The sequence below is a fragment of the Lineus longissimus genome, chromosome 10 (assembly GCF_910592395.1).
Source record: "Lineus longissimus chromosome 10, tnLinLong1.2, whole genome shotgun sequence".
In the NCBI taxonomy this organism is placed as follows: Eukaryota; Metazoa; Nemertea; class Pilidiophora; order Heteronemertea; family Lineidae; genus Lineus; species Lineus longissimus.
The window spans coordinates 3,337,817-3,362,809 of record NC_088317.1 but is presented as its reverse complement, the minus strand read 5'-3'; the positions used below and the strand labels follow the sequence as shown (position 1 = coordinate 3,362,809).

At 41.8% G+C, this 24,993-nt stretch overlaps 2 protein-coding genes across 3 annotated transcripts in view; one reads left to right on the top strand and one right to left on the bottom strand.

Moving 5' to 3' along the window:
- Positions 1 to 24,993, bottom strand: part of LOC135494843 (cilia- and flagella-associated protein 300-like) — a 32,411-nt gene that overhangs the window by 4,380 nt on the left and 3,038 nt on the right. The window lies entirely within an intron of this gene.
- On the top strand, positions 1,688 to 24,915 carry LOC135494842 (uncharacterized). Of its 2 annotated transcripts, XM_064783132.1 has the most exons (3): positions 1,688 to 2,442; positions 3,856 to 5,037; positions 22,747 to 24,915. In XM_064783132.1, the coding sequence occupies exon 3, from the start codon at positions 22,957 to 22,959 to the stop codon at positions 24,094 to 24,096; it is 1,140 nt and encodes a 379-aa protein (XP_064639202.1). In that variant the 5' UTR covers positions 1,688 to 2,442; positions 3,856 to 5,037; positions 22,747 to 22,956; the 3' UTR covers positions 24,097 to 24,915. The 2 variants fall into 2 exon arrangements, with proteins under 2 accessions (XP_064639202.1, XP_064639201.1); XM_064783131.1 differs by lacking the exon at positions 1,688 to 2,442 and having other exon boundaries at positions 3,602 to 5,037.

The following is a 24,993-nucleotide window of genomic DNA, read 5'->3' as shown; positions in this document are numbered from 1 at the left end:
GGATTCTCCACTAATGATAGTTAATCATCTAATTGCGTGTTCCGTGTTCCGATAGCTTGAAGTTGTTTCGACATGCAATATTCTGTTGTGTATCATCAGCAAAAATTCTGAACTTTAATTGCTCTTCCATCATTCATACAACACCCTGCCCCCAAATGCAGTATAATGCACAGCAATGCATTGTAATGCATAGATCAATATTTGCCGATAGCACATGGTAATCTCTGGGGTAAATAGAACATGCTTACCCCAGAGATACCATGACTGTGCTATTGGCAAGTATTGATCTATGCATTACAATGCATGTCAATTATACCTATGCATTAGCAATGTATTACCATCTGTACACAGGATAACTTAAACTTTAAATTGATGCATGAAGCTTTTTAGAATTCAATTTTTCTCTGCCATTATAAGCCGTCCCGTGGGAGCGATGCAACTTCATGCCTTCTTCATCGATGCCATTACCGAGATGTTTGACTTTGATTTCTAGGATTTTCGATCGATTTTGTCCCGTTATTGCTTTCTTATGGTGATGCAGATGTCACGAATGAAGGAATGGTTTATATGTACTCGGCCTTTATTGAAGGGTAGGATGAAATATTCTTACACAAGCAGAGTATGCATCTCAGCAGTTTCAAGTAGGTTCCAGTTAAGGGTAGACCAAATGCACCACCATTTTGGCCAGAACTTGAAATCCTCAAAGCAATAGCATTCCGCGAAGATGACGTCACTGCAGCTCCTGCCCTCTATTTCCCCATCGCTGAATTACAGGCAATGTCGGACGAACATGCGGTTTCGTAATGGATTCAGGCTTTCTAACTAGGGCAGTTAGATTCAATCTCGCACATGTCCGAGTGTTGGAAATACTACATAATTGTTCTGAATATTTCTCTCTCTGACTCTATGGTATCATTCATGCTAAAAACAATGCAGGGTCAAAGATAATTGACTTTGAAATAAGCTCAAATGCGTAGAAATAAGTGTCGATGTCCGACTGTCACGTGACTAAAACGTCATCAATATCTTATGCAAATGACCTTGTGAGCTATAAATAGTAACTTCGCGGAACACTAGAATAACTCCTCTTGATGGTGCCTCACTAGTACATTTGTAAACTGTATTTTGAATGACTTAAAGTACGATCTACTTAGTCTATAACAAACACATCTTTTGATTGGTCCCATCAGACTGGACATAGTGTGCACACTGGGATCAATGGTCGAATCAATACCAATCATGGCAATGATTGATTCACGGAAATAATCCCAAAATACATGTTACAGCAGCGCTTTTATCCGTGATGTCCGACTAACACGGCTGGTTGGAGCGGGCTCATGGTTGCCTTACGCTCAATATAAAGCTCAAAACATTTGTCAGAAAGAACAGAAGGACATCCAGAAATGGAAGCTTGCCCCTAAGGGCATCCTGACCCCTGTACGCTGCTCGGAGTCATGATTGGGTGCGATGCCTTTCTTAGTAAATGATATTTGGGCGCCTCAAATATCCAGAACAGATACACCTGGGAACTAAATAGATGAACCCATCATTTGCCAGCACCCGGCCAGAGTCAATGCTCCCCATTGCCTGCCATGGACACCAGTCCAAGCAAACTGCTCCCCTGCTAGCTTCAGGCCTTACCACCTAGAGTCACTGCTCCCCACCTCCTGACCATGGAGACCAGTCCCAACAATCTGCTCCCCTGATAGCTTCTGTTAGAACAGCGTGAGGAAATACTCATCAAATGAAAAGACACTGAGTCCTGGCTTAAGGGATCGGACAACGTGGTACATGTTTCATAGTGATTATCCAGCTATTGGACGCTAAATCTATTGGACTAATTTTACGGCTTTTATTCATTGATTGGCGGGGATGTGATTACAGCCCACGTTTCAAGAAGGCAGGATACAACTTGAATGTCACGATTCCCCAAGGAGGGTGCTTCACTTGTCGATTTCCGATACCAATAAAGCAGACCTCAGAAATGACGTACCTTGTTCAAATCAGAAGTAATTAGACTTTGGTTTTGTTTCATGCCTATATCTGGAGAGGTAACCATACTTATGGCTGAATACTAATGTAGCCAGACGAATTGGAGAGTAAACCATACCCATACAGCCAAACAAATTGGACAGTTTACCATACTCATACAAGCAAACAAACCCAAGAGGTAACCATACTCATGTCGAATGAACCAAACAGCTAACCATACTCATGTCAAATGAACCAAACAGCTAACCATACACATTCACCCTATAACAAATTGGACATACAATGTATGCAAACAAAGTGAACCCAACAACAAATGTTTGAAATGTTTGAAATTCAAAGATCGTTGGAAACGCTTCAAGTTTTTTACGATACCTGTAACAAGGAAGATTCTGTTCGAGAAGTTGGCATGAGGATTGATTCCAATACCAGTGATTACCATTTCGGAAAAAGGTAAGGTGAAAATGGTTGTATAGTTGCTATCGACGAATCCTTTACAGAGATCATAGTGAGATAAAGGAACGCGCTCGGTGGGACCTCCAAAGGAGTTACAAATTTTCTCGAAGTTTTTAAGATTCAAATGGCGTAGAGGATTTCAAAGCTTATTTCTTGAATCAAAATTTTCTTCAGGAAGGACGACTGCTGGAGGTGATTAGATCAAGAGAAACCGCTACCCAAGTACTTAACCATACCCCTAAAGTGTAACTTATGAATGGTAAACCAATGATTTAAAGATTGTTGGAAGTGTGTCAAGTTTTACAACAGGTTGGCCAATAGAAGGGATTCCAATTGTTATTACTACTTTAGTGAAAGGTAAAGTGAAAACAACTGGATACTTCCCATCAATACCTTGGCTGAATGGAGCAGAGGTGATCATGCACCGTTCCATCTTGCAAGGAAATACCGATTTTTAAGTTATTTTATTACTTGGGATAAGACTGGTATAAGTCTATATCAATAGTGATTATCATTGAGAATCGAAGGTAAAGGAAACTGGATACTTCACTGAATGGCGTAAAAAAAGTGCACTCGCCAAATGAAAAACAGACTTTTACGATTGATTTTGAACAGTAGGTTTTTACAATACCTGCTTTTAGAGAGATACAACTCAAAGTGATTTATCATTAAGTATAGGTAAAGTCAACTGTATAATTTGAATGGAGAAAAGATCATCTCACTCAGTACGATCGCCGAACATTTTTTAAAGTTAGACACCAAAAATAAACTCTTGTCTGAAAATACAAGATTTAATAGGAATCCAAAAATAAACTCTTTTGTATGAAAATACAAGATTTAATAGGAATCCAAAAATAAACTCTTGTCTGAAAATACAAGATTTAATAGGAATCCAAAAATAAACTCTTGTCTGAAAATACAAGATTTAATAGGAATCCAAAAATAAACTCTTGTCTGAAAATACAAGATTTAATAGGAATCCAAAAATAAACTCTTGTCTGAAAATACAAGATTTAATAGGAATCCAAAAATAAACTCTTGTCTGAAAATACAAGATTTAATAGGAATCCAAAAATAAACTCTTGTCTGAAAATACAAGATTTAAGAGGAATCCAAAAATAAACTCTTGTCTGAAAATACAAGATTTAATAGAAATCCCAAATAAACTCTTGTTGTCGGACGATGCACAATTTGGAGGAAACGTCTGAAGAGCAAACTTCTGAGGAGGAAACTTCTGTGGAGGAAGTTGTCGGCAAATCATGCCTCACACAAAGCTCTCTTGAGGCAGCTCTCCGGCAACACTTTGCCAACTGAAACATGACAATCGTCCTGAGGCGGACCACCTGATCACAGTGAAAGGCAAAAGGCCAGCTCGGCGAGTATTAAGGGCTTTCGTTTCTGTCACTTCAGATCCGTAGTATTGTAAATGGGGGCGACTGGCTAAGAATACTTTCTCAGGCAATTCAGGAGACATGCTGTACTTGTGAGGTGGTAGGCTGAAGCAATAGTAAAGGATTCTGCAGGCGTTTTCACTGCTGTTATTGAATCTTCAGTATTGTAAATGGATTATGACTGACCAAGAAATCTTTCTCAATACTTTGTGGACATTCAGGATCTGCTTCACTGCTGCAGGAATTATAGAAATGCACTCAGTGGGATATGATTCAAGTATAAAATAGCAAACTCGTTCATGAAAGGGAGACACAAAAGCAAACGTTGTGATACTCAGAGCTGTTTCAAATGAGTTAAGGAATTTCCGACATGGATTGAGCTGTTTCATTTCCGACATGGATTATTGAGCTGTTTCAAATGAGTTTAGGAATTACCAACATGGATTAGAGCTGTTTCAAATGAGATGCCGAATTATCCACACGCATACAAATTGAATTCTGTTGAAATAGATTGTTTGAGCTGACAAATTAGCCATTTTCTTGTCATAGGATTATACATGTACACATACGATTGCAATTGACAATTAGTGTTGGGTCACCCATACTCATAGTGGATTATCCTTTAAGCAAAACAAAGAGATGAAATATTTCTTATTGGAATACATAGCGGAAGAAATGCACTTGAAATCATCACGCCCAGTTGGCAAACGTTTGTTGAGAATTGGTTTTGAAATCGATTTTTAATCATAAATCATTGTGAAGGTTGGTAATGAGAAAGCTGAATTGATTGTTGAGTTAAATTGGAATATGAGTGAATCTTATATGATCCAAAGTACATGTAGCAAAGGTTCAAAACCAACTTACCATTACCAATAGGTTTCTTGAAACACTTAGGAAATTATTCTGAACTTAGCTACGGGAGGAAAGCTTAAAATCAACAGGAATATAGTCAGGTCTCATCTTCTTGAAGGTGGCAAGTATTAAGAATCTTTGAATTGGTAAATGATTGCCACGTTTCACGTATTCAATTGCCAATAGCAAGGTAGTAAATTATTCTGAACTTGGCTACGGGAAGGGAAGTCTACCGGATCAATTGGAATTCACAGAACATATCGGATATCGTGAACCAGGTTCTCTTCTGTTTGTGATAATACATCACTGGAATAACGGACTCACAAGAGGATTTGGCCGAGGTGTATAGGTAGGTACCTATTCTGCGTTAAAATATTTTGATAATTCTCGTTGACTGCGCACGTACTTCGGTCAGCTGGTATGTTTCATTGTGAAGAACGGTGAACTTAAGTTTTTTGCTCTCAAACCATGGTTTTAAAATCGTGTTTTTTTGTCTTGTCCTTGAAAAGGTTTAAATACCTTGTTGCGTAAATCAGCTTGTTTCTGCGCATTTCATTCAAAACAGAACTCTGAGGTCTTTGACTTACTCTAATTATTAACCCTTTTAATGCAGATGACACACAACTGCACCAGCTCGTGTGCAGTAGTGGACAGCAAAGCTGAACAGTAGTGCTATGCACATCAGGCCGAAGTTACATAGACCTCATTCGTTTATTTACCACGAGTCACTTTCCGGGTTTTTCTTTCATTCCTCGGTGAATGCACGCCACAAGGCCGTGCATTCACCGAGGAATGAAAGCAAAAGGGGAAAATGAGTCCTGGGAAATGAACGAATGAGGTCTATGTAACTTCGGCCTCATGTCCTTGCTTCCAACTTCACTTTTGAATTTTGCAGAAAAGTTTTTATTGGTTTTCAGAAAGGTTCAATGACAGGTCAATTAAAAATCTCAATCAAAAGTGCATTGCGCAATGACTCAGCACTTGAGAATCAGTTGAGTTGTTTCTGTAATTGACATCCACAACTGATGCCAACATTATCCTCTTGTGTTTTAAATTGTCATTCATCCCGTTAGAGATGCCTGCTGTCTTAAAAATCATTCCAATCAATATTTCTCATCAAAGGGCTTCACTTAATGGGAATAGTGACAGTGGGTCGATCCAATTAAATGAGATTTAAAGTGCAGGCCGCTGGAGAGATTCAGCAAAATGCAAAAAAATGCTGTTTTTGGTTTTCTGCTTGAGTTTAGTAGTGATGCAATACCTGACTCGTGATCATAACATTGTGTGTTTGACACCGGACACATGCACATCCATTGTGATCTAGCGCAAGTCACTTTACTTCAATTCAACTACGAGGTCTATGCGGGGCATCTGGTGGCATAGTGGTTTATAGAGTGCAGTCCACCTGAACAAGAGGTTGTGGGTTTGAATCACTTTTGACATGTTTGAGGCATCTAAATCTTTCCCCGATACAGTTTGAAGTTAGGTAACATCCCCCGACAATTCTTGGATGAAAAAGCACTTTGAGGAAGTACTGTCTATGCAATAAATCTTCCCAAAGAAATGCAGATCACCAAATCACTATAAATAGCCATACAACATGTACACTTAATCCCATAGAGTCTTAGAAAAAATATTTATTGCACCAAATGGCTACATCATTGAAAGGATGCCAACTGGCTTATTGTTCCAATGATTTAACTAATAGGAAGTGGTGTAGTTTTCAATTAGACTCAAGACCCAGACGCCCATAAAATATTTCTTAATCCAACAAAGTTAGATTATGCCTTAAACGTGTCTGTATCCCCATGCGATAAATTACATGGGGATCTTTCCAGTAAATTCATCGCCTGATCTCGAAGAATATCCCTTGAATTAGTTGACATTGCGATGACTGACGGAATGTCTGCATCAATCCGTCCCAAGAAGAGTTTTTTCACCAGAGAATCTCTCTATTAAGGACAAGTGCTGTCCTCATAAGAGAGGTATCCTGCCGACACTGAAATTGCGCTTAACCTCTTGTGGAAATGCTGAAACTCTAAATTGGGAAGCGCGACTTTGGTGCCATGTTTTCCGACACAATGAGATGGAATTGATTCTTTAAGATGTCGTCATAGGACTCAACGTACCGTCAATAACAAATCCGTCGATATGAGGATCAGAGATTAAATCCATACAAAGCGCCCGCCTCATCTCTTACGAGCCGAGTGCAGAATCGTAGAAAATTGAGACGGCCGCCATTGTAAAGAAACGGCATCAATATTTGATGTCAAATGCAGAATTTGTTTGAATTCGTCTGCCTCTTCGGCAATTTCTCGAGATTTCATTCAATTTTGAAATTTAATCCATAGCGCATTCGCGCTATCTTAACCGACAGAATAACTTGAATTAATCTTGATATCAGATTTCCTGGAAATTGTAATCCAATCTGTTTTTTAACATTTTGCATGGGTACTCAGCGAAAGCTAAATGCGTGGCTGTCCTATGTGGCCTATGACCAGGTAAGATGTCAAAAGGGACCAAGAAAAATTGATTCTACAATCTTAAAGATTTCAATCATAAATTTGTACATGTGTATCAAATTTGAGATAAATATTATTGCAATCGGGTATGTAGTTAATAAGGGATAATAAAATGTTGAGGTTTTCAGGTTTGGCCCCCTGGTGGCCAAGCAGTGAATCAGATCAGATACATCACCATCCACCCCCTCACAGAACCAGGAATTAACACCAGGCTCATGAGCCAATTGGCACTACCGACTACAAAGCACACTTCAACCTAACTTTTTTATAACCTGTCTCTGATGAAGCAGTCCTTGATCTATTACAAGCATATTCCTCCATAAATCATTGTTTTTACCATCATATGACAGACTTAATACCGGTATTCGATGCTGGATTAAAGTGTCATATCACTGAGGACGAATTTACATTTTGACAGCTTGTAATACCACTGATGGTTGCCTTAAGTTAATTGGATTTTAGAGGGAATTACAGGCATTACGGCACACAGCCCTCAGACAGCCAATTCCCCCTCCCCCTCATTCTGATCAACTAGATGTAGGTATACTTGAGGATGAGATTGATGGACCTGGTCAAAGTAGGCCACTCCGAAAAATGGTTCGAATCAGCGCATGGAGAAGGAGAACTGAGGCTAGATGCATCGCCCCCCCCCCCCTCCCGCCCCACGGGACACAGTCTATCTCAGCACACCTCGACCGTGCCATCCTAGGTAGCCAGCAGCAACCACGGATCAACGGTCAAGGCACCACGGGCCATTCATATCTTCGTAACTCAGCACTCCATTTCATAAGCGGCAACATCTCTCACCTTTAACATTTATCGTAACTACTGACAACCAATAAATCACTACACGGCGAAGATTTTTACTTTTCTGTCAATAAAAATTTAACGCGTTGAGAAGAAAACATCGCATTGCTAGAGGATATTGATAGACCAATTTATACCCATTCCGGTCAAGATGGATTGAGTGAGGGTGGTACTCTAATTAGTTTGAAGTTCGCATTCTATATTTGGTGAAATCAATAGTTATATACTGGAGAAATTGGGTAGATCAAATTCACTACACCTCTTCCGCATTGATATCAGACTATAAGCCCCAAACTTAAACTTTAACTTCACGAAAGTAGCCATCCATAAAACGAAATTATGAAAACCAAAATACACCAAACACAAAATAAATGTAAGAAACACAGTGTCAATGAGGTTCTGCAGCCAATCCAAACAATTTCCATTTCTCCTGAAAAATTATGTTGTCTTATCCAATGCCGACATGCTGATTAAAATTCTGCATCAAATTCCCAATAGAGCATCGATTTTCTTAGATCTATCGAAGCCAGGTCCCTCCAGAGTAGTGTCAACCAACATGGAACAGAACTATATGATTCTGACGTCTTTGAAAACGAGTTTGCATGAGCTGGAATGCTGATGCCAAAGGATGTTACAACAGCAAGGTATGGAAATGAGGAAATAACTTCACCATAAAACCACAAAACATTACAGCATGTAGTCCCTCTGGACCTGCTGTTGCAAACCATGAAGTAGAATCTGAATTTTGACTTCTTTATCTCATGAGGTAGGAACGCATTAATGATAGCATAAATGTGGCACACCAGCAAGTTGGCGTGAGTAGGAATGCTAAGTACTGATCACCCAGGGCATTGACTGGGTATAACAGGTCAATGGCAAGTCAAGCCATGGACCACACTGCAGACAAAACAAATCTGAATTTTTATTTCTTACTTCTTGGCACAAGGAAGGAGAATATTTGAGATGACAGATTGGCAAGTCTACAAAAGTTGGAATGTTCCTGTTGACATGAGCAGGAGGTCTGATGATTTAGGGTGATAAGGAGCAATGAACTACACAACTCTATGGAGCTGTCGATTTCACCATAAAACAGAATTCCTATTTGACTTCTTTATGCATCGGGTATCATATGAGAATATTTGAGAAGACAGCGTGAGACAAGTCTGTATAAGTTGGAATGTTGATGTTGTAGGCATGAGTGGGTGACCGATGTTTTAGGTGCCACTCATGGAGAGGTGCAGGCAATTAACAAGTCAAGAAGGAGTGAACCTGACCTCTTCCAACACTCATCTGCTATGCTTACCAAGAGAAAACAGAATATGAGGTACGAGCATATTTGAGATGACAGAATAAATGCGGCATCCAGGCAAGTTGGCATGAGTGAGAATGCTAATGACAAATCTCTGGGGCGCTACAGGGTAAAATAGGTCATTTGGCAGTCAAGCCATGGACCAGACTCCTATCAGTCCCATTTGCAGGACGAAAACGAGTCTGATTTTTTACTTTTGCCGGTTAGCTAAAAATGACAGTCTAAGTGGAATGCTGATGCTGTGGGCTGATAAGAGGGAGGTCTGATGATTTAGGGAGTTTACAGGGGAGAGAAGCAACGGGGTTGATATATTAAAATACCCCAAACTTTTTGAGTAATTTTGCCCCCCCCTTCCTCCCAATTTGGGTGCCCCATACTTTTGCTACATCTGACTTCATGCAATTGAAAACTCAGATTAATAGCCAATCAGAGCAAGCATTCCCCTTGGCATGAGTATCCCATGTTGCCCCTAATTGTTGGGAAGTTGCTGGGATGTTTTCCAATGCGGCCAACTTTCAAAGGCAACATCAGACAAGACGAGTAACTTAACATGTCTCCTGTCTCACTTCCAAGCCTTTATCAATATTTGTCCTCGGGTTCAGTTTTACGACGGCTCGCTCGCCTAAAGAACGCCGCAATCCACTGGGATTACAACCTCCACTGGCCGCAGACGTTCCTTTTCCAGACAGTTCAATATCTCCCATTTGCACAGTAACTATTATCCTGGCCAATATTGACGCATTCAGGGTGACTTGGCTCTGCTCATCTCAACTTGCTTAGCGGCCATGAAGACACTCTTGTACAGTGGGACAATCTTTTTATTTGGTCTGAATTTGCTCAGGTGGTGGTTTTTTCTCATGAGTTAATGTCATAGACATGGCCAGTTGATAGCAGGTCAAAACGCAGAAAATTCTTCACATGGCTTCAGGAGACACGCTTGCGAGAGATGATTCACAACAAAGGCAACATCATCTCATGACGTTCATTATTCATACTTCCATCAATCTAGCAAAAAGCTAAACTGCTCAATCGAATCTGTGTTTGTATTGTGTGAGGGCGGTGGGTAATGGAGGTATTTCACTGCAACAATGTATTAAGTGATTGGCATTCAGCGAGTCTCAGATCAGATTGTTGTGGTAAAACGCTTATTTCCCTAAACAGTTTTAACCCACTGTATTTCACTTAACAAGAAAACTTCAAAGTCTTAAAGTCCTGGCTACTAATGTCCTGACACAATCGTGCGACCCAGGGATTTCCGACCCCAACTGTCAGGTGTCGCGACACTTCCCTGCAACACCCGGTAATTCCAAAAATCATTTTACCGACATCCATCGCAAACACAAGTAAACAATCTGGGTGATTCCTGTAAATTCTCAGAGAGATTCAACTGAGGAAGCTGGCTGTGTCAACATGGAATCTTCCCAAAAGCCGATATCTCACTCCTTGCACTTCACTGATCAAATTTGATCAGACAAGACCACAATTATCTGGATTTGACATGCAATACTCAGGGAATGGCTAACTTTTGGGGCAGACATCTTCTCTCAATCAATTTTCCCTAGAGACCTAAGGAGGACAAACTTATCTTGGTAATTTGTGGCAAGACTAGGCAGTGGAATTGCTTTCCTTAGCTGATAACAGCTTTTCTATTCAATTATGAGTAATGGTATTATTATGGATGAGACGGTTGAATTGGTAGCATTTAAAAATATCATAGTGTTCAGTGTTTGTTCAAGATGTATGGGGATGAGAGGCACATGTGCACACAATTGCCTCCCAAATTACGAAAAGTGCAAAAAAGTTAGGTTTATAGTCTGACGTCAGCTACGGAATTGGTCGTCACCCATCTTCGCAGCTAGAACTCAGACGAGTTCAATCAGTGCTTCAACCTGAGCCTTTCTGACCAGTGCCAGTGCCAATTATACAGCTGGGTAGAGTAAGGCAAGTTCGACACCGAGCCCTGCAAAAAAGTCTCCTGCCAACTGAGGGGTCAGAGCTAGGGACCTCTGGGCCGTTCGTCATCAGTCCAAGCCACTGGTCCACAGTGGCTCCAGGTCTGCAATATCAATCAGTTCATTTGGCCAAACACAGCTGACCATGCTCAACATTAGCCGCACGTACACCACCTGAAAATGGACCACCAATTTTGGTTCGCGAACCAATGCCGCACCATCGAAAATCCACCAAGCGCGTACACCAGCGCTGCAGCTAGTTATAAAATCCGGCAACAGATGGCGCGCAAACAATAAGCAGAAAGCGCCATTTCGAAAGCGCCGCCTGTCGCCGAACCATCTAACTGGCTAATTGCCGATCCATTAGCGCGTAAACCACGACAAAGCCGAGCTTTTAACAAGCCGGGCGAATTTGGACCATCGGCAATGGATTGCCGAACAAATTTGTCGTGGCAATGTGGTGGTGTACGTGCAATTGGTCCACCAATATTTCGTGGTGTACGCAACTATTATTTGAGACATCTGTACCGATGCTTTAGCCCCCAGCCAATCTCAAGGGCAACAAACAGACCAGTATTCTTAGCAATGGATTGATATCTCGTACAAAAAGATAAAACAAGATGTTTCTTATCATCAAGATGTGAACAAGACGGCCAGGTATTTCCTTTATTGCTTTCATCAATTATCTCGAACTTGTGTTGGCAGACCACCATCACCAGCAACGAGAAAGCAATCACTTACAGAGAAATCAAAACTCCTGCTTTATCACGAGAAGTAGTAGGAGTGGTAGATATGATATTGGTTCATGCCTTGTCTATGCATTGCCTTTATCAATTCCTGCTTTATCACTGGATGTAGTATTGGAAAGGTAGATGTGTGATAGATTCATGCCAAAAGAAGATTGGGCAGTTATGTCTATACTAACCAGTCTTTCAACCAGTTTGTGTCATGTGATACATTTATACACACGCGTCCAACTTTGTCCACGCAATTCCAATCTAAATTTGTAAAATGGAATTTTCATGGTCCGCAGTCACGACATGCATGATGGGATGGATTTCCATTATTTTCTGTCCTCGTTTCCTGTAATAGTCGATTTCAAGTAATCACAGCGGTGTGATGAATGAAGATGGATGAGTTAACTCTGACTGGACTCTCGTGTGAGTGTTGTTTGTTCATTGATGTTGAAAAAAAAGACATGCCGTGATGAACTGAGTATTCACTTTCTCAGAAGTGTTGCTGCCATGAGCCCCCAGGCCCATCAGTCATTATGTCCTCTCCCAGGTCTGTATTTGAAGATGTCTGACCACAGCCATGCGCGCCACTTCAACGGAAGGCTTAACTCAATAATGGGCCCGCCAAATCAGAACGAAATCAGGCAGAGTCAATAGAGGAACTAATTGATCATATTGGATATTGATTAGAGTGTGCATGTGTTTGTATGGTCGATGTTACAGCCTACCGCTAATATCGTTGAAGATCGTTTATCTTACATAAAAGGCTATAAATGAGATTGCACAAAACACTGATCAATAGCTTACCCACTTATGCAGCAGGCAACACGAACTCTGTAATCCCCACCCCCATTGTCAGGGGTGAATCTGCCCCGTATTTTTCGCACAGCGGTCAAAATGTTGTGAACATTTACTTCTGAAGCCGACTATAACTGTTTTTACACCAATCACACCAACTACAACAACTATCTGAAAATTATTAAAATATCCTGACATGAGTTAAGATCGGAGACAAGCTTCCGCTCGATTAGCTTTCCTCATTCCACTGCACTACATGATAGCATCAAGTTGCTCGAATTGAATTATTTCACTTCTCTGAACACATTTTCTCCTAAATATGGATTTTCTGATTAATTTTCACTCCGTCTTATGAAGGTTCACAACGTTATTTGTGTAAGATGTTTCATAATAAACTTGTTGACCTTTAGGACAAAATTTACGAGGACTTCTTTACTTACTCATTGCAGAAGGGAGAATGGTCTTTTTTGGGGTGCCGGGATTGCCCCCCAAAATATCTATCGAGGGGGAAGGTGATTCTTGGGATGTCAAGATCGGCTGAAAAAGCACTACACTCCCTTTAATATTTCAACAGGGTTTAGTTCGGTTGAGAATTAGGTGGGATTTGGCTGAAACTGCTTTATCAGGAATCGGGAAGAGGATTTTTTGTAACGGGACATCAAGACAGCTCCCCCTTTCCCCCCCTCGAACATACCCTCACAAGTCAAGAGTATTGTGTACGCACTTCAAAAGTTAAAGCAAATCAGGCAGCTTTATCGAATTACTTTTCTATTTGAAAGATTGGATGACGTTACCAACTGAGTTTATTACATTACAAACGTAACGGAAGCTTTAGGTTGAAATTTGTTTTTCCTCTCGATGCACCCACAAGATGTGAGGCAAAATTCCTTCAGCACGAAATGAAATTATCATATGACACCTCGGCTAATTGGTATTCCAACATTCTGCATCAAACACCACATACCTCGTCAGAGATAAACTTTGGATAGAAAGATTCTCTACACATCATCTTGAAGTTGAGAGTTCAAGATTTCCAACGGTACCAGCCATCATGGGGTATACGGCGGGTTGGTCTCTCTAAACCTGTAATTTTAGGGTAAATCGCCCGGGATCTGGAAGTCACGACGTGCGAATTCCCCCCGGGATCGTCAGAGTTAAACATGCAGGTCCAGGCAGAACAAACAACGCATGGCCAGGCTACGTACAAACATCCTCAGCCTCATTACTAAATCATCATTAATCCCATTAGAAGCCCCCGCTGTGTCTTTCAGGCAAAACCAGCGAGCCTGACATCAGCATGCATAAAAAGTGACTCTGGCATTCTTGGCATTGGAGTACCCTTACATGTCACTTCTTACAAGATAATGGGTGTCAATCATGCGACGCGCGCAGACCAACCGATTATTTTCAGCGCATGAATGCTTTTTCTCGTTACCAGTACACGATTATCGATCACGATCGGATATATTTGCAATTTTTGATAGGTCCTACTGGGATCTAATATATCATTCAGCTTTAAAAGATATCTAGCGGCCTCACTACATATTAAAGAAGGTCGTGTCATGATGCAGACAGGCCATCCAAAAACACCATTCTTTAGAAACGTTTCGCTGCAGGTTTCCTTTAACCAGATAAAAGACACGTCCGTCAGCTGTGAAGTCGATATCGGAACGTGCCTGAGGGCCAGTCAAAGCACTACTGGTCCGGAAGGCGTCTCAGTTCCAAGCTAATCAACAAATCGATATAGCAACCTAATCAAGCAAAACTAATTAAACTTTTCAAAGTCGACTAATGGTATTTAAATCAGGAGCAAATCTACCAAGTCACAAACACTCCCACATCGGGACTGATAAAAGGGCAAGTGTGGATGCTGTTTTCGTAGTCAAAGTCTAATTGGTTAGGTCAGCAGACAGGGCAGAGTGGGGATGTTGGTGCTGAGTCAAAGTCTAATTGGTTAGGTCAGCAGACAGGGCAGAGTGTGGATGTTGTTTTCCAAGTCAAAGTCTAATTGGTTAGGTCAGCAGACAGGGAAGAGTGGGGATGTTGGTGCTGAGTCAAAGTCTAATTGGTTAGGTCAGCAGACAGGGCAGAGTGGGGATGTTGGTGCTGAGTCAAAGTCTAATTGGTTAGGTCAGCAGACAGGGAAGAGTGGGGATGTTGGTGCTGAGTCAAAGTCTAATTGGTTAGGTCAGCAGACAGGGCAGAGTGTGGATGTTGTTTTCCAAGTCAAAGTCTAATTGGTTAGGTCAGCAGACAGGGCAGAGTGTGGATGTTGGTGCTGAGTCAAAGTCTAATTGGTTAGGTCAGCAGACATGGCAGAGTGTGGATGTTGTTTTCCAAGTCAAAGTCTAATTGGTTAGGTCAGCAGACAGGGCAGAGTGGGGATGTTGGTGCTGAGTCAAAGTCTAATTGGTTAGGTCAGCAGACAGGGCAGAGTGGGGATGTTGGTGCTGAGTCAAAGTCAAAGGGTTCCTAAATTCTCTTTTTGAACCAAAAGTCTTATAACTTCATTGATTTTTTTAGATCGGACTTTGCCATGAAACATGCAATTTTTGAGCTGAAATTGTACCCATACCCTTTTCCTCAGTGACCTACAAGTGATTATCCCTGCCTTTCCAAACTCCTTTATATAGTTAAATATTCTCCTAAGTCGTCAAATAATTTCAAACAGATTAGCCGGTTATTCATGACCCGCGCGACACCAAGCCACAAAGCGGCACTCCAGACTGCATATTCAAACGTCGACTTCTGATAAGGATGTGCGGCCTAATGAGATAAACCAAGTCAGACACAGACAGGTGATTAACGACTATCAAGTCTGATCCAATTGCAAGTCTGATCCAATTCCTAATCGCTCCAGTCCAATGTACCTGTAGGAAAAACCATCGCCAGCCGAAAATTTGCGAGTCAGATTCGTAACGTGGGTGGCACTCGAATCTGCTTCTAATAGAAACTTTGTTATTTATTATTCATGGCCTAACCTGAAGAGGCTGGTGACATGTCTTGATTGAAGGATACTTTAGTGAACTGAGAGGTTGGGGGGGGGTGGATAGTGACTAGAGATGCTGGGCCTCTCCAACCTCAACTTTGACCGATGTTGCTTCACCTCAGCCTGGTGCTTTAGTGACTTACAACCGACCGATATACATGACTAAAATCATACACCAACTTGCACACTGACAATAGCGTAATCTTTCAGGGAAACCTCTCTCCTTGTTTGCCGGAACATTGATTAACTGCTAGAGGACAGCCTACTTTATTAATGGCATAAACTAGATTGTTGCAGTAATTATAGAGTCATAGCAAGATTTATGACAACTAACTGGTTATAAGAAGTCCCATTGGTACTCAGATGGAATATTAATGAATTTTTTGTTTCACTTGAGATCTGCTGTAAAAAGGTAGGACCACTTGACACTGTGTGGTTTTGCTGATGGGTTTGACACTTTGGCCAAACCTGCCCTTGAGTCCCACTACCCCTCCCAAGTCAGATACCACAAGCTGCTTGCAAATTCCAAGCACCCAGGTTCTGACTTTAACATGAATGGGGTGGGGGGAGGGGTGGGGTGTAATTCTCTGCTTATCCTCTGACCTCCTCTTCAGCTACTTAAAGGGAACTGAAACCGCCAAGCCAGTTCGTATGACCTCCATTTCATTTCCAGCGTATCGGGTGATCAGAACGAGGCATGAATGAAATATGGCGCCTAGCTGTCAATCATTGAGTGACGTCACTAATATGGAATTTACCACGAAAACTCATGAATGAAAGATCACATGACTCACGTGATTCTCACATGATTCTCAATAATAACAAATTGAACTGCGCATGCTCGGGCACTGGGGGCAGAGCTACAAATCTGAACTCGAATAGGAAGTTGGAAGTTTGACTTTCTCGGGAGGTGAAAGTCGAAAAGTTGAATAAATCGCTCGGCGGTTCAAGTTCCCTTTAAGTCTTTCAAACTTAAACGTCATTCATAACTCAAAAACTGACAGTTTTTACATCGAAAGACACTTCATTAAGTTAGAATTCAAAACTGACGTTAAATGAGTCCTATTCATCGTGGAGGAAATTGAGGCTTGTCGATCTCGGTGGTTGGTTGAAGGAGGCAAGAGAATTAGAAACATTCTTTGCTGATTGACGCATTCATCGGGCGGGGAACTAGGGACAATCTCTCTCATAACATCATTAAGATTGTATTAAAAGTCAGTGTAATAGGACACTCTGCTGATTGCGGCATATACCATATAAAAGTCGGATAGAAAATCAAATCAGTCCCCAAGAAAGACTTTGTCGGGAAAATAGTTATGGCTTGCAATTAAGGGGGATTACTAAAACATAGTTGAAGCCCCAGGCAGTCGACAACATCAATCCAACTGGTACGATCACAGATTATCCTAAGATTGTTTTAAAAGACGATGTAATAAAACTCTGCGTTGATTGCGGACGATACCATATAAATTGTGTGATCGAAAATCAAATCAGTGCCTTGGGAGATATTACATTTTTGTTTGCAATTTATTCGGCTGTGCAATTGGTGAGGGGAGCAGGGTGGTGCAGTTCTGAGCAAACCAGACTCCTGATTAAGAGGTTTATGGTTTGAATCTTTACAAGCTACTTTGTTCTTTCCAAGTTTGGTTTGAGGGTTAAGTGATATGCCTAGTACAGTAGAAGCTGCTCTTTAACATCCCCTGGGAGAATCCTGGTGATGAAAAAAAAAATTTAAATATTTAAATATTTAAAAAAAAATTTTTAAAGATATTTTCTTTGATATTTAAAAAAAGCGCTATAGAAGAGCCTTACTTTTTATAAAATCCTCAAGATGTCAAAACAGATGAGACAAGGTTACAGGCAGATGGCCCAGATCATGTTATGAAGTGGAAAGTTCATGTAAACTCTACCAGTGATCACTGGAGTAGGAAAATGAATCTAAACAGACCTTCCTCGCTCGTTTGATATTCATGAAAATGGTTTAGAATTAAATTTCGGCACCATGACAATGCTCTAACATTATACACAATCACCCCCAATAGATTTAAACTATGCCCATGATCAAAACGGGAAGCCACCATTAAAGCTGACAGGCATGCATAAATCCCCCAGTGACCGATTTATAGTAGAAAACACAAATGCCTGACCGTCAAATGACCATATTTGGAAACGCTTATGCCTTTATCAGAAGTGGGGAGAATGAAGTGCTGAAGGTCCCGAGTTCAAACTCACTAGGATTATTTTTCAGTTTTTCTTTACAAGAGAGCGCATCTGTGACCTGTCTCGTCGATGACCTTGTGTCGATAGACCAGTCAGTGGATGTCTATCATTGCTGTTGGGCGTTTTTTCTGACTTGGCTGCTGGGGGATAACAAGTATGCATGTCATGTTTAGCATGGAATTGACATTGAACTAAATAACTTTCACAACTGTATTGTCCTTGAATTCTTACAATCAAATTTCAGCACCACAAAATTGTTTTGACATTATGCAGAATCACTCCCAGTAGATTTCAAACTCTGGCCGTTACCACAGCTTGAACCATCATTAGCATGGAAATGGTTAGAAATAGCAGGTTTTCTCAGAAGGTTACTCTGATTTATACCAGCACCGCCGGTGCAATCAGGCCACCTACATGAACTAACGACTTTTCTCTCCAATCGTCCTTGGCCCTTGGACCTTTCTGTCACTGGGCCTATGCCCAATACCGATGAGGCCATCGTGATTGGTACGAATTCCAGTCTTCTCTGGTCCGACGCCAATCAGTCTGACCAGAGGACCTCTCTGTCACTGGGCCTATGTCTAATAACGATGAGGCCATCAAGATTGGTACAAATTCCAGTCTCCTCTGGTCCGACACCAATCAGTTGGACCAGAGGACCTCTCTGTCACTGGGCCTATGTCTTATAACGATGAGGCCATCAAGATTGGTACGAATTCTAGTCTCCTCTGGTCCGACACCAATCAGTTAGACCAGAGGACCTCTCTGTCACTGGGCCTATGTCTTATAACGATGAGGCCATCGTGATTGATACTAATTCCAGTCTCCTCTGGTCCGACGCCAATCAGTCTGTTAATCTGGCATCGGGCCCTATCTCGTCCCACCCACACATCATGTGACGATCCCGCAATACACCCACCCCCCATATACAGAGGCGACAACTCAATCACCTCTGTGGTACTCGTGTCGAATCCAAAATTGTGTTACCATGGTTATATGGCTGTTTCCCTTTGCCAGACACTAGACAGATGGTCGTCTCATCCCTGGCTGTGATCATCTGCACACTAATTAAACTAAAGGCCAAGTAAGTCAGCGTTAATTTTGACGATTATAACTTGAATACAAATTTTCGAAATTATTGTAAAGCTGTGTCAAATTACTCACAACATCAGTTATGACATTTCTGCCTCTTGCTTGTCATCTGAGACATTTAACTCATAGCAGGTATTGGAAGCAAATTCAAATGCTAAATTCGCCAATTCCAAACATTCAAATGAGCAAACTTTGACCTTTAGACAATCAAACTAACACATCTTTTTCGACCTAGTTATTTCTGGAATCTTCATACTCTGCTCACATTCAAACAGAGTACATCCATGTACACATATTACGACCAGACAGGGCGAAACAGACTCTACATCTCTTGCCATGGAGGATGGAGGAGTGATGGGTCGGGCAATTATGTACGCATCCCAGCATCGGCCGGTCTTATCGGGATTAAGCGGTGATATTTCGGTATCAGCGGGGTATACGATACGAACTGGCTCAACTCTCTAATCGCTAGTTGCGGTGATTAGGGTTATTAGTTAATTAAGTGTTCCGTGTTATGGGCGGTCCCGCGGCTCGTTGGATGCTGTAAAATACTTTATCCACACTGGGAATTGGGGGCATAATGATGATAGATTTCAGTATGATGTTTGGTGGTTCTGACAATGGGGATTGTGGTGTTTGCAGTCATATAATGTGTTGTCACCTCAAACACAAAGGTGTGTTTGGTATTAAGGGGGGAATTCTATGACGTCATACAGTTAAGAATCCACACCAAAATTAGCCACCATGATCAAATCACACTGTGGAGACAAAACAAGGCGGTCATCCAGGAGCCACCCGAAAAACATGTACACACAAAGTTTTGCAAAAATTCCATTGACCCATAGCCATAAACAGCTGACAGTCCTCTCTACTTCCCATTTTATGCTGGTCGGCCACCAGACCAAATGTAGTTTAGACATTATCACCAGACAAAAAATTATATGCTGCCAGACCAAGATCGTTGAAGCTGTGGTGCACTAAAAACTGAGGAAAACGTCAATCTCAAGAAAATGTAAGTTTAGCACACGGCTATCAGAAAACTGAATGGAGAACCCTGAGCTAATGGTCAGCTATATGTCTTGCTATGATTTGAAGCTGACCAGTATTATACACTGACCAGTATTGATGACGTTTGTAGCTGTGTGATTATCATAGAGACATTTGGTACGGATGATAGAAATCTTGTGTCCCATATCCGATCAGCGGCAATCCATCTTGAATATTGGTATTCTATACATGCACATGTATATGGGGGCGTTGGGACTTCAGCGAGGGGACTCACAGTGCTTTCAGACTGCCAAATACAGTGGAATCTCTCATAGCAGACACCCCACTATCAAAAACACCCTTTCTAAGGACACTGCATTTGGTCCCAAATTGGTAATCATTACTGAACTTAGCTCCTTTAATCAGAACACCTCCCTATTAAGGACAGCACTTGTCTGTACTAAGGATGTCTTTGATATAGAGGTTTTACTGTAGTATGGCACTGTTAGGCCATCCACCGTCTCGGATAGATGAAGCAGTAAAGATTCATCATCATTATTCATGCGTAGATGCAGCCCGTGTCAGCTAGAAGCCTCCGGAGGCTGGGCTTAATGGAAGCCTGGAATAATGGATATCAAATAGACACCAAGTCAACAGTAATCCCCTATGAAAGACCCCTTGAAATACCAAACAACTATACTAGTTTTCAACTACCAATTTCTGCTCATGGTTCCCCAAAGGAGGCTGTCATTCTGTCTGATTGGGTTAGACCACCACAACCCTGAGGCAACACTCAACATCACTGCTCGAGTGTGAAAATAACATTCCGTGTCACTGGGAAGAGATCACAATAAGTCAGGCACCTGGGATTGAGATAACCCAAGTCTGGGGGCGGGAACTCTCAATGCAATTACACGATGGTCAATGACGACTGTTTATTAATCTCTCAAACCGAACTTGTAATTCATCACGGCCTAAGGCTACCACAAATTGTGAAGGAGTTTTCTGAGTCCAGTGCCCTGTTTGTAGACAGGAGATGGTCACCTGTTGCTTCCTGTCTAGCTGGGTGATGTTGTCAGTCCCGGGGGGGGGGGGGGGGGTAATGATTGCCTTTGAATGGGCGAGAGCATTGGGCTGGAACTCACATGTGAAACGCCACAAGTCTTCTCACTGGTAGCCAGGGGATCATGAACTCAACGTGGCATACCCAAGACAAGGAAAGTTTTGTCAGATGACAGTATGTCTAAAAGCAATTACATGTTTCAGACTATAATTGCTGTGTTGGACATTTACGAGTATCTTTACAGTTGTCTCGGCCCTATTGACAGACACCAGCCACAACTCAAGCGTGATACTGACATCTCCAATCACGCTTCCATCACTGGTTGCAACGAGATTACAAACTCTACTTGTTATACTCATGACACTTTATGTGATGTCAGAGTAGAGTAGGTCTCGACGCAATTATATCATACTGCCTATGATGGCTGAGTTGGATGTGTAGGCTGTCTCTATAGTCACCTTTCGCACTGACTACAACATCGGTCTGTAACTCAAGTGTGAAAGCCGAACATATCTATTCACTGGTAGGTTCAAACAAGAACTAGTAGTAATAAGTTATTGTTCCACGCAACCCTGTCAGCAGGTACAATTTGTTCCTGCCCGGAAATATTTTCACCATCAAAGTTTGTTGATGCTGTTATCACAGTAACCTCAGCCCTACACGCCCTGATTGAAAGATTGATGACAGCCACATCAGTTCTCAGTCGTTAGGTGTGTAATAGCCTTGAAGACGAGCCTCGACAGTCACATATAGACAATCTGCTAAGGAATGATTCGATCTCGGAGATCGATCCTAAAGCGGTTGATTGTCTCCGCTTGCTGAGTAGTCAATACTTTGGTTTGGTGTCTGGTGATTGGAAACTGTTGCTCCGGGTTCTGTGAATGTGGTTTAGTCCCCAGGAATGCACTGAACCATCTCAGGCACTGAACAATCTCAGGCACTTCTCAGCAGGTATAGCGGCTGACTGGAAATGGCACACAGAGACAAAGTGATGTTCACATTTTAGTCAGGGTGAGCTCCGACATCGAAAGGATATGCTCCTGCTTGGAAAGACAAAGTTTGTTGATGTTGTTTTCATAGCAGCAACCTCAACTCCACCACGTCTGATTGAACGATCGGTGATAGTGGCATCTTTGACATTGAAAGTATGTTCTTGCTTAGAAAGATGGAATTTTCTCATGTCGTTTTTTCCCAGCACCATCACTCCAACCGCACCGATCGAACCATTGGCAATTGCCGAATCGGTTCCAGTCATTAGGTATGTAATCGCCATGAGAGGACGAACTCGAAAGTCACATAGGCAATCTGCTCAGGGGTGATTCGATCTCGCAAATCAATCACAGAGGAGTTGATTGTCTCTGCTTAGAATAGTAGTCAATACCTGGTCTGGTGTCTGCTAATAACATGAATAAAGTCATCTTGACCCTCAAGTTTTGGATCCCCACCGCCGACCCGGACTCTGTTACGACATGAGGAGAGGTTACGGGCGATCAAACTTTATGAATTTCAGGGAAAAGATCTCCAAACTGCATATTGTTAAACTTCCTAGCATGAAAGGTAAATGCTTTTTCTTTATATTTTGCAGGTGGGAAAAGGACTGACTGATACTCAAACTACAAAGAAGCTGCAGAGAGTCAGCAGCAAAGGCTGATCTGTTGTCATCAGTGGATTCACAGAGACGCAAACGATTTAAACTGAGCAGATGAAACAAGTTACAGTGTGAACGTTTCAAGGATTCAAAACAAAACGAATGGATTAATTTCGTATTTCATAGATCTGTAGGAACGTCACACTTATGCAAGACTCGGATTCAAATATGTTTTCGGCTTTGCTGACACCCAAGCGGGACGTCTCAAAGCTGAGGAAGTCGTTATCACTCAGTAAGATCCCGTGGAAACACATACGCCAGGACATACGGTTGAACCGGTACCTGATAGCCGGCCTGGGGATGTTTCTACTACTGCTGGCTGGCGGACAGACTGCGGGCGGGATAAACTTAGTGAGTTCGTGCCGGCTTAATCTACACTATAGTGCCTGTTTCCCAGCGGGAGATGCGTGTTCGCGTATGGGGATTCCTGCCTTTGCTGGCTGTTCTGTGGTCTTCTCACTGCTGTGCGCAGTGACGTGTGCAAGCACGAAAACGTTAGCGGCGTTATTATTGATGGTTTTAGCAGGTGAATTCGTTTTAGGTTTGTACATACAGTTTTCCGCTCCAATGAATCGCTATTTGAAGAATTTCCTTCCAATGCAGACGCAGCAGTTGATCGGGTGTGAGAAACTCCGTGATAATATGACGATGCCCTGCTGGTATCATTTGGGGCTCCATTTCCCCTCATGTGACATCGTCTACCATGTCAAGCTCACCGCATGCAATGTGACCATGTCGGGAAAACTCATGCCAAAGTCTCAAAATGGTGAATTTGACGCCGTGAACATTGGAATGGGCAAGTATGGCAAGTATGGGCCATTGAAACAGAGTGATAGTCCGAGGGTGCAAGACATGGATAGACAGTTTTACAATGTGCCTGATCACGCACATGACGTGACGCCAAAATCAACGGTATTTGTGACGGGGAAACCGGAATACGTCATTTTCAAAGACGGACAGGAATTATCAGTGAAAAAACACTTGAACGTAACTGAAGAATTCTTATTGGAGAGCAGCGGTTTCTCCGTCAAGTCTGTGATCGCGAAACGGGAACTATGTTTCGAGGACGTAATGCAACACACAAAATCCCATTTCGGATTTTATAAAGACCTGACCGTCATCGTCCTTCTCGTTAGTGCCACGATACACCTTCTATGCGCAATTATTTTATGTTTATTAGACAAAAAGGCCATATGCATTCGTTCGGAAATCAAACACAAAAAGTTCCACGTCAGACCAGAAGAGGACGCCACCACGGTGAAACCAGTGACTGCGACGAATGTATGACTAAGAGTGAAGAAATGACAGTGGCAAATCAAGGATGCCACATTGAACTTCACATGTATACAAACAATCTATTACATCAACTGTCCATGACTTGAAGTAGAAAGCTACACACTCTTTCATGAGAAAATGACACTCCGATTTTTGTCGATTAGGATTTTTTTTCGAAACAGTCTTAGACCGGTGAATGTAGAGTATACAGGTACACTAACAAGAGAGACTAATAAACATGTCCAACGTCCACGGAGATGTTGTCATAATGCTTTGTGTCTGCGGCCATAAATCTTGTCCTAACCCTCGCAACAGACAAAGCTATGATTTAGTAGCCATCCAAAAGAAATGAAGGTGATGACCGTTGGCTAATGAAGGTACGTAACCGTACATTTCTTCTTGGGTGACTTTAAGAGTTTTAGACTGTAGTCTGTCAAGGCTCAGGATTGCTCTTAGGCATTATTTGTGGAACCTTCTTCAAAGAACACCACCAATGAGTGGGTCGTTATGATGGAACTAGGGAACTAACTTTCAAACAGGGACATCTGGTTACTTAACGAACAACTATCAGCAAGAGAAACCATTGGTCTCAGATGACAATTTCTGCACCAGAGACATCTAGGGAGGGATTCATCATGTATAAGTGTGTACACATTGTCCCTTGAGTAACAAAAGGTGCCATATTCAAATTTTATAGAACATGTGGAATTAAAGCTAGGCAATGACAGAAAATGCCTATATGTGAAAATATACAAAAATTTCATCTCATATTAATTTTACATCACACATACATATATCAAAGGTATTCACTTGGTGGTCTAGTCTGCTTTGTTGTACAGTAGAACCTCTCTATTAAGGACACCTTCGGGGCTGACTAGTGCTGTCCTTAATAGAGAGGTGTCCTGATTA

What these genes read in the sequence shown, in the direction of transcription:
- LOC135494842 (XM_064783132.1), top strand. Translation starts at nt 22,957, where the DNA reads ATGCAAGACTCGGATTCAAATATGTTTTCGGCTTTGCTGACACCCAAG.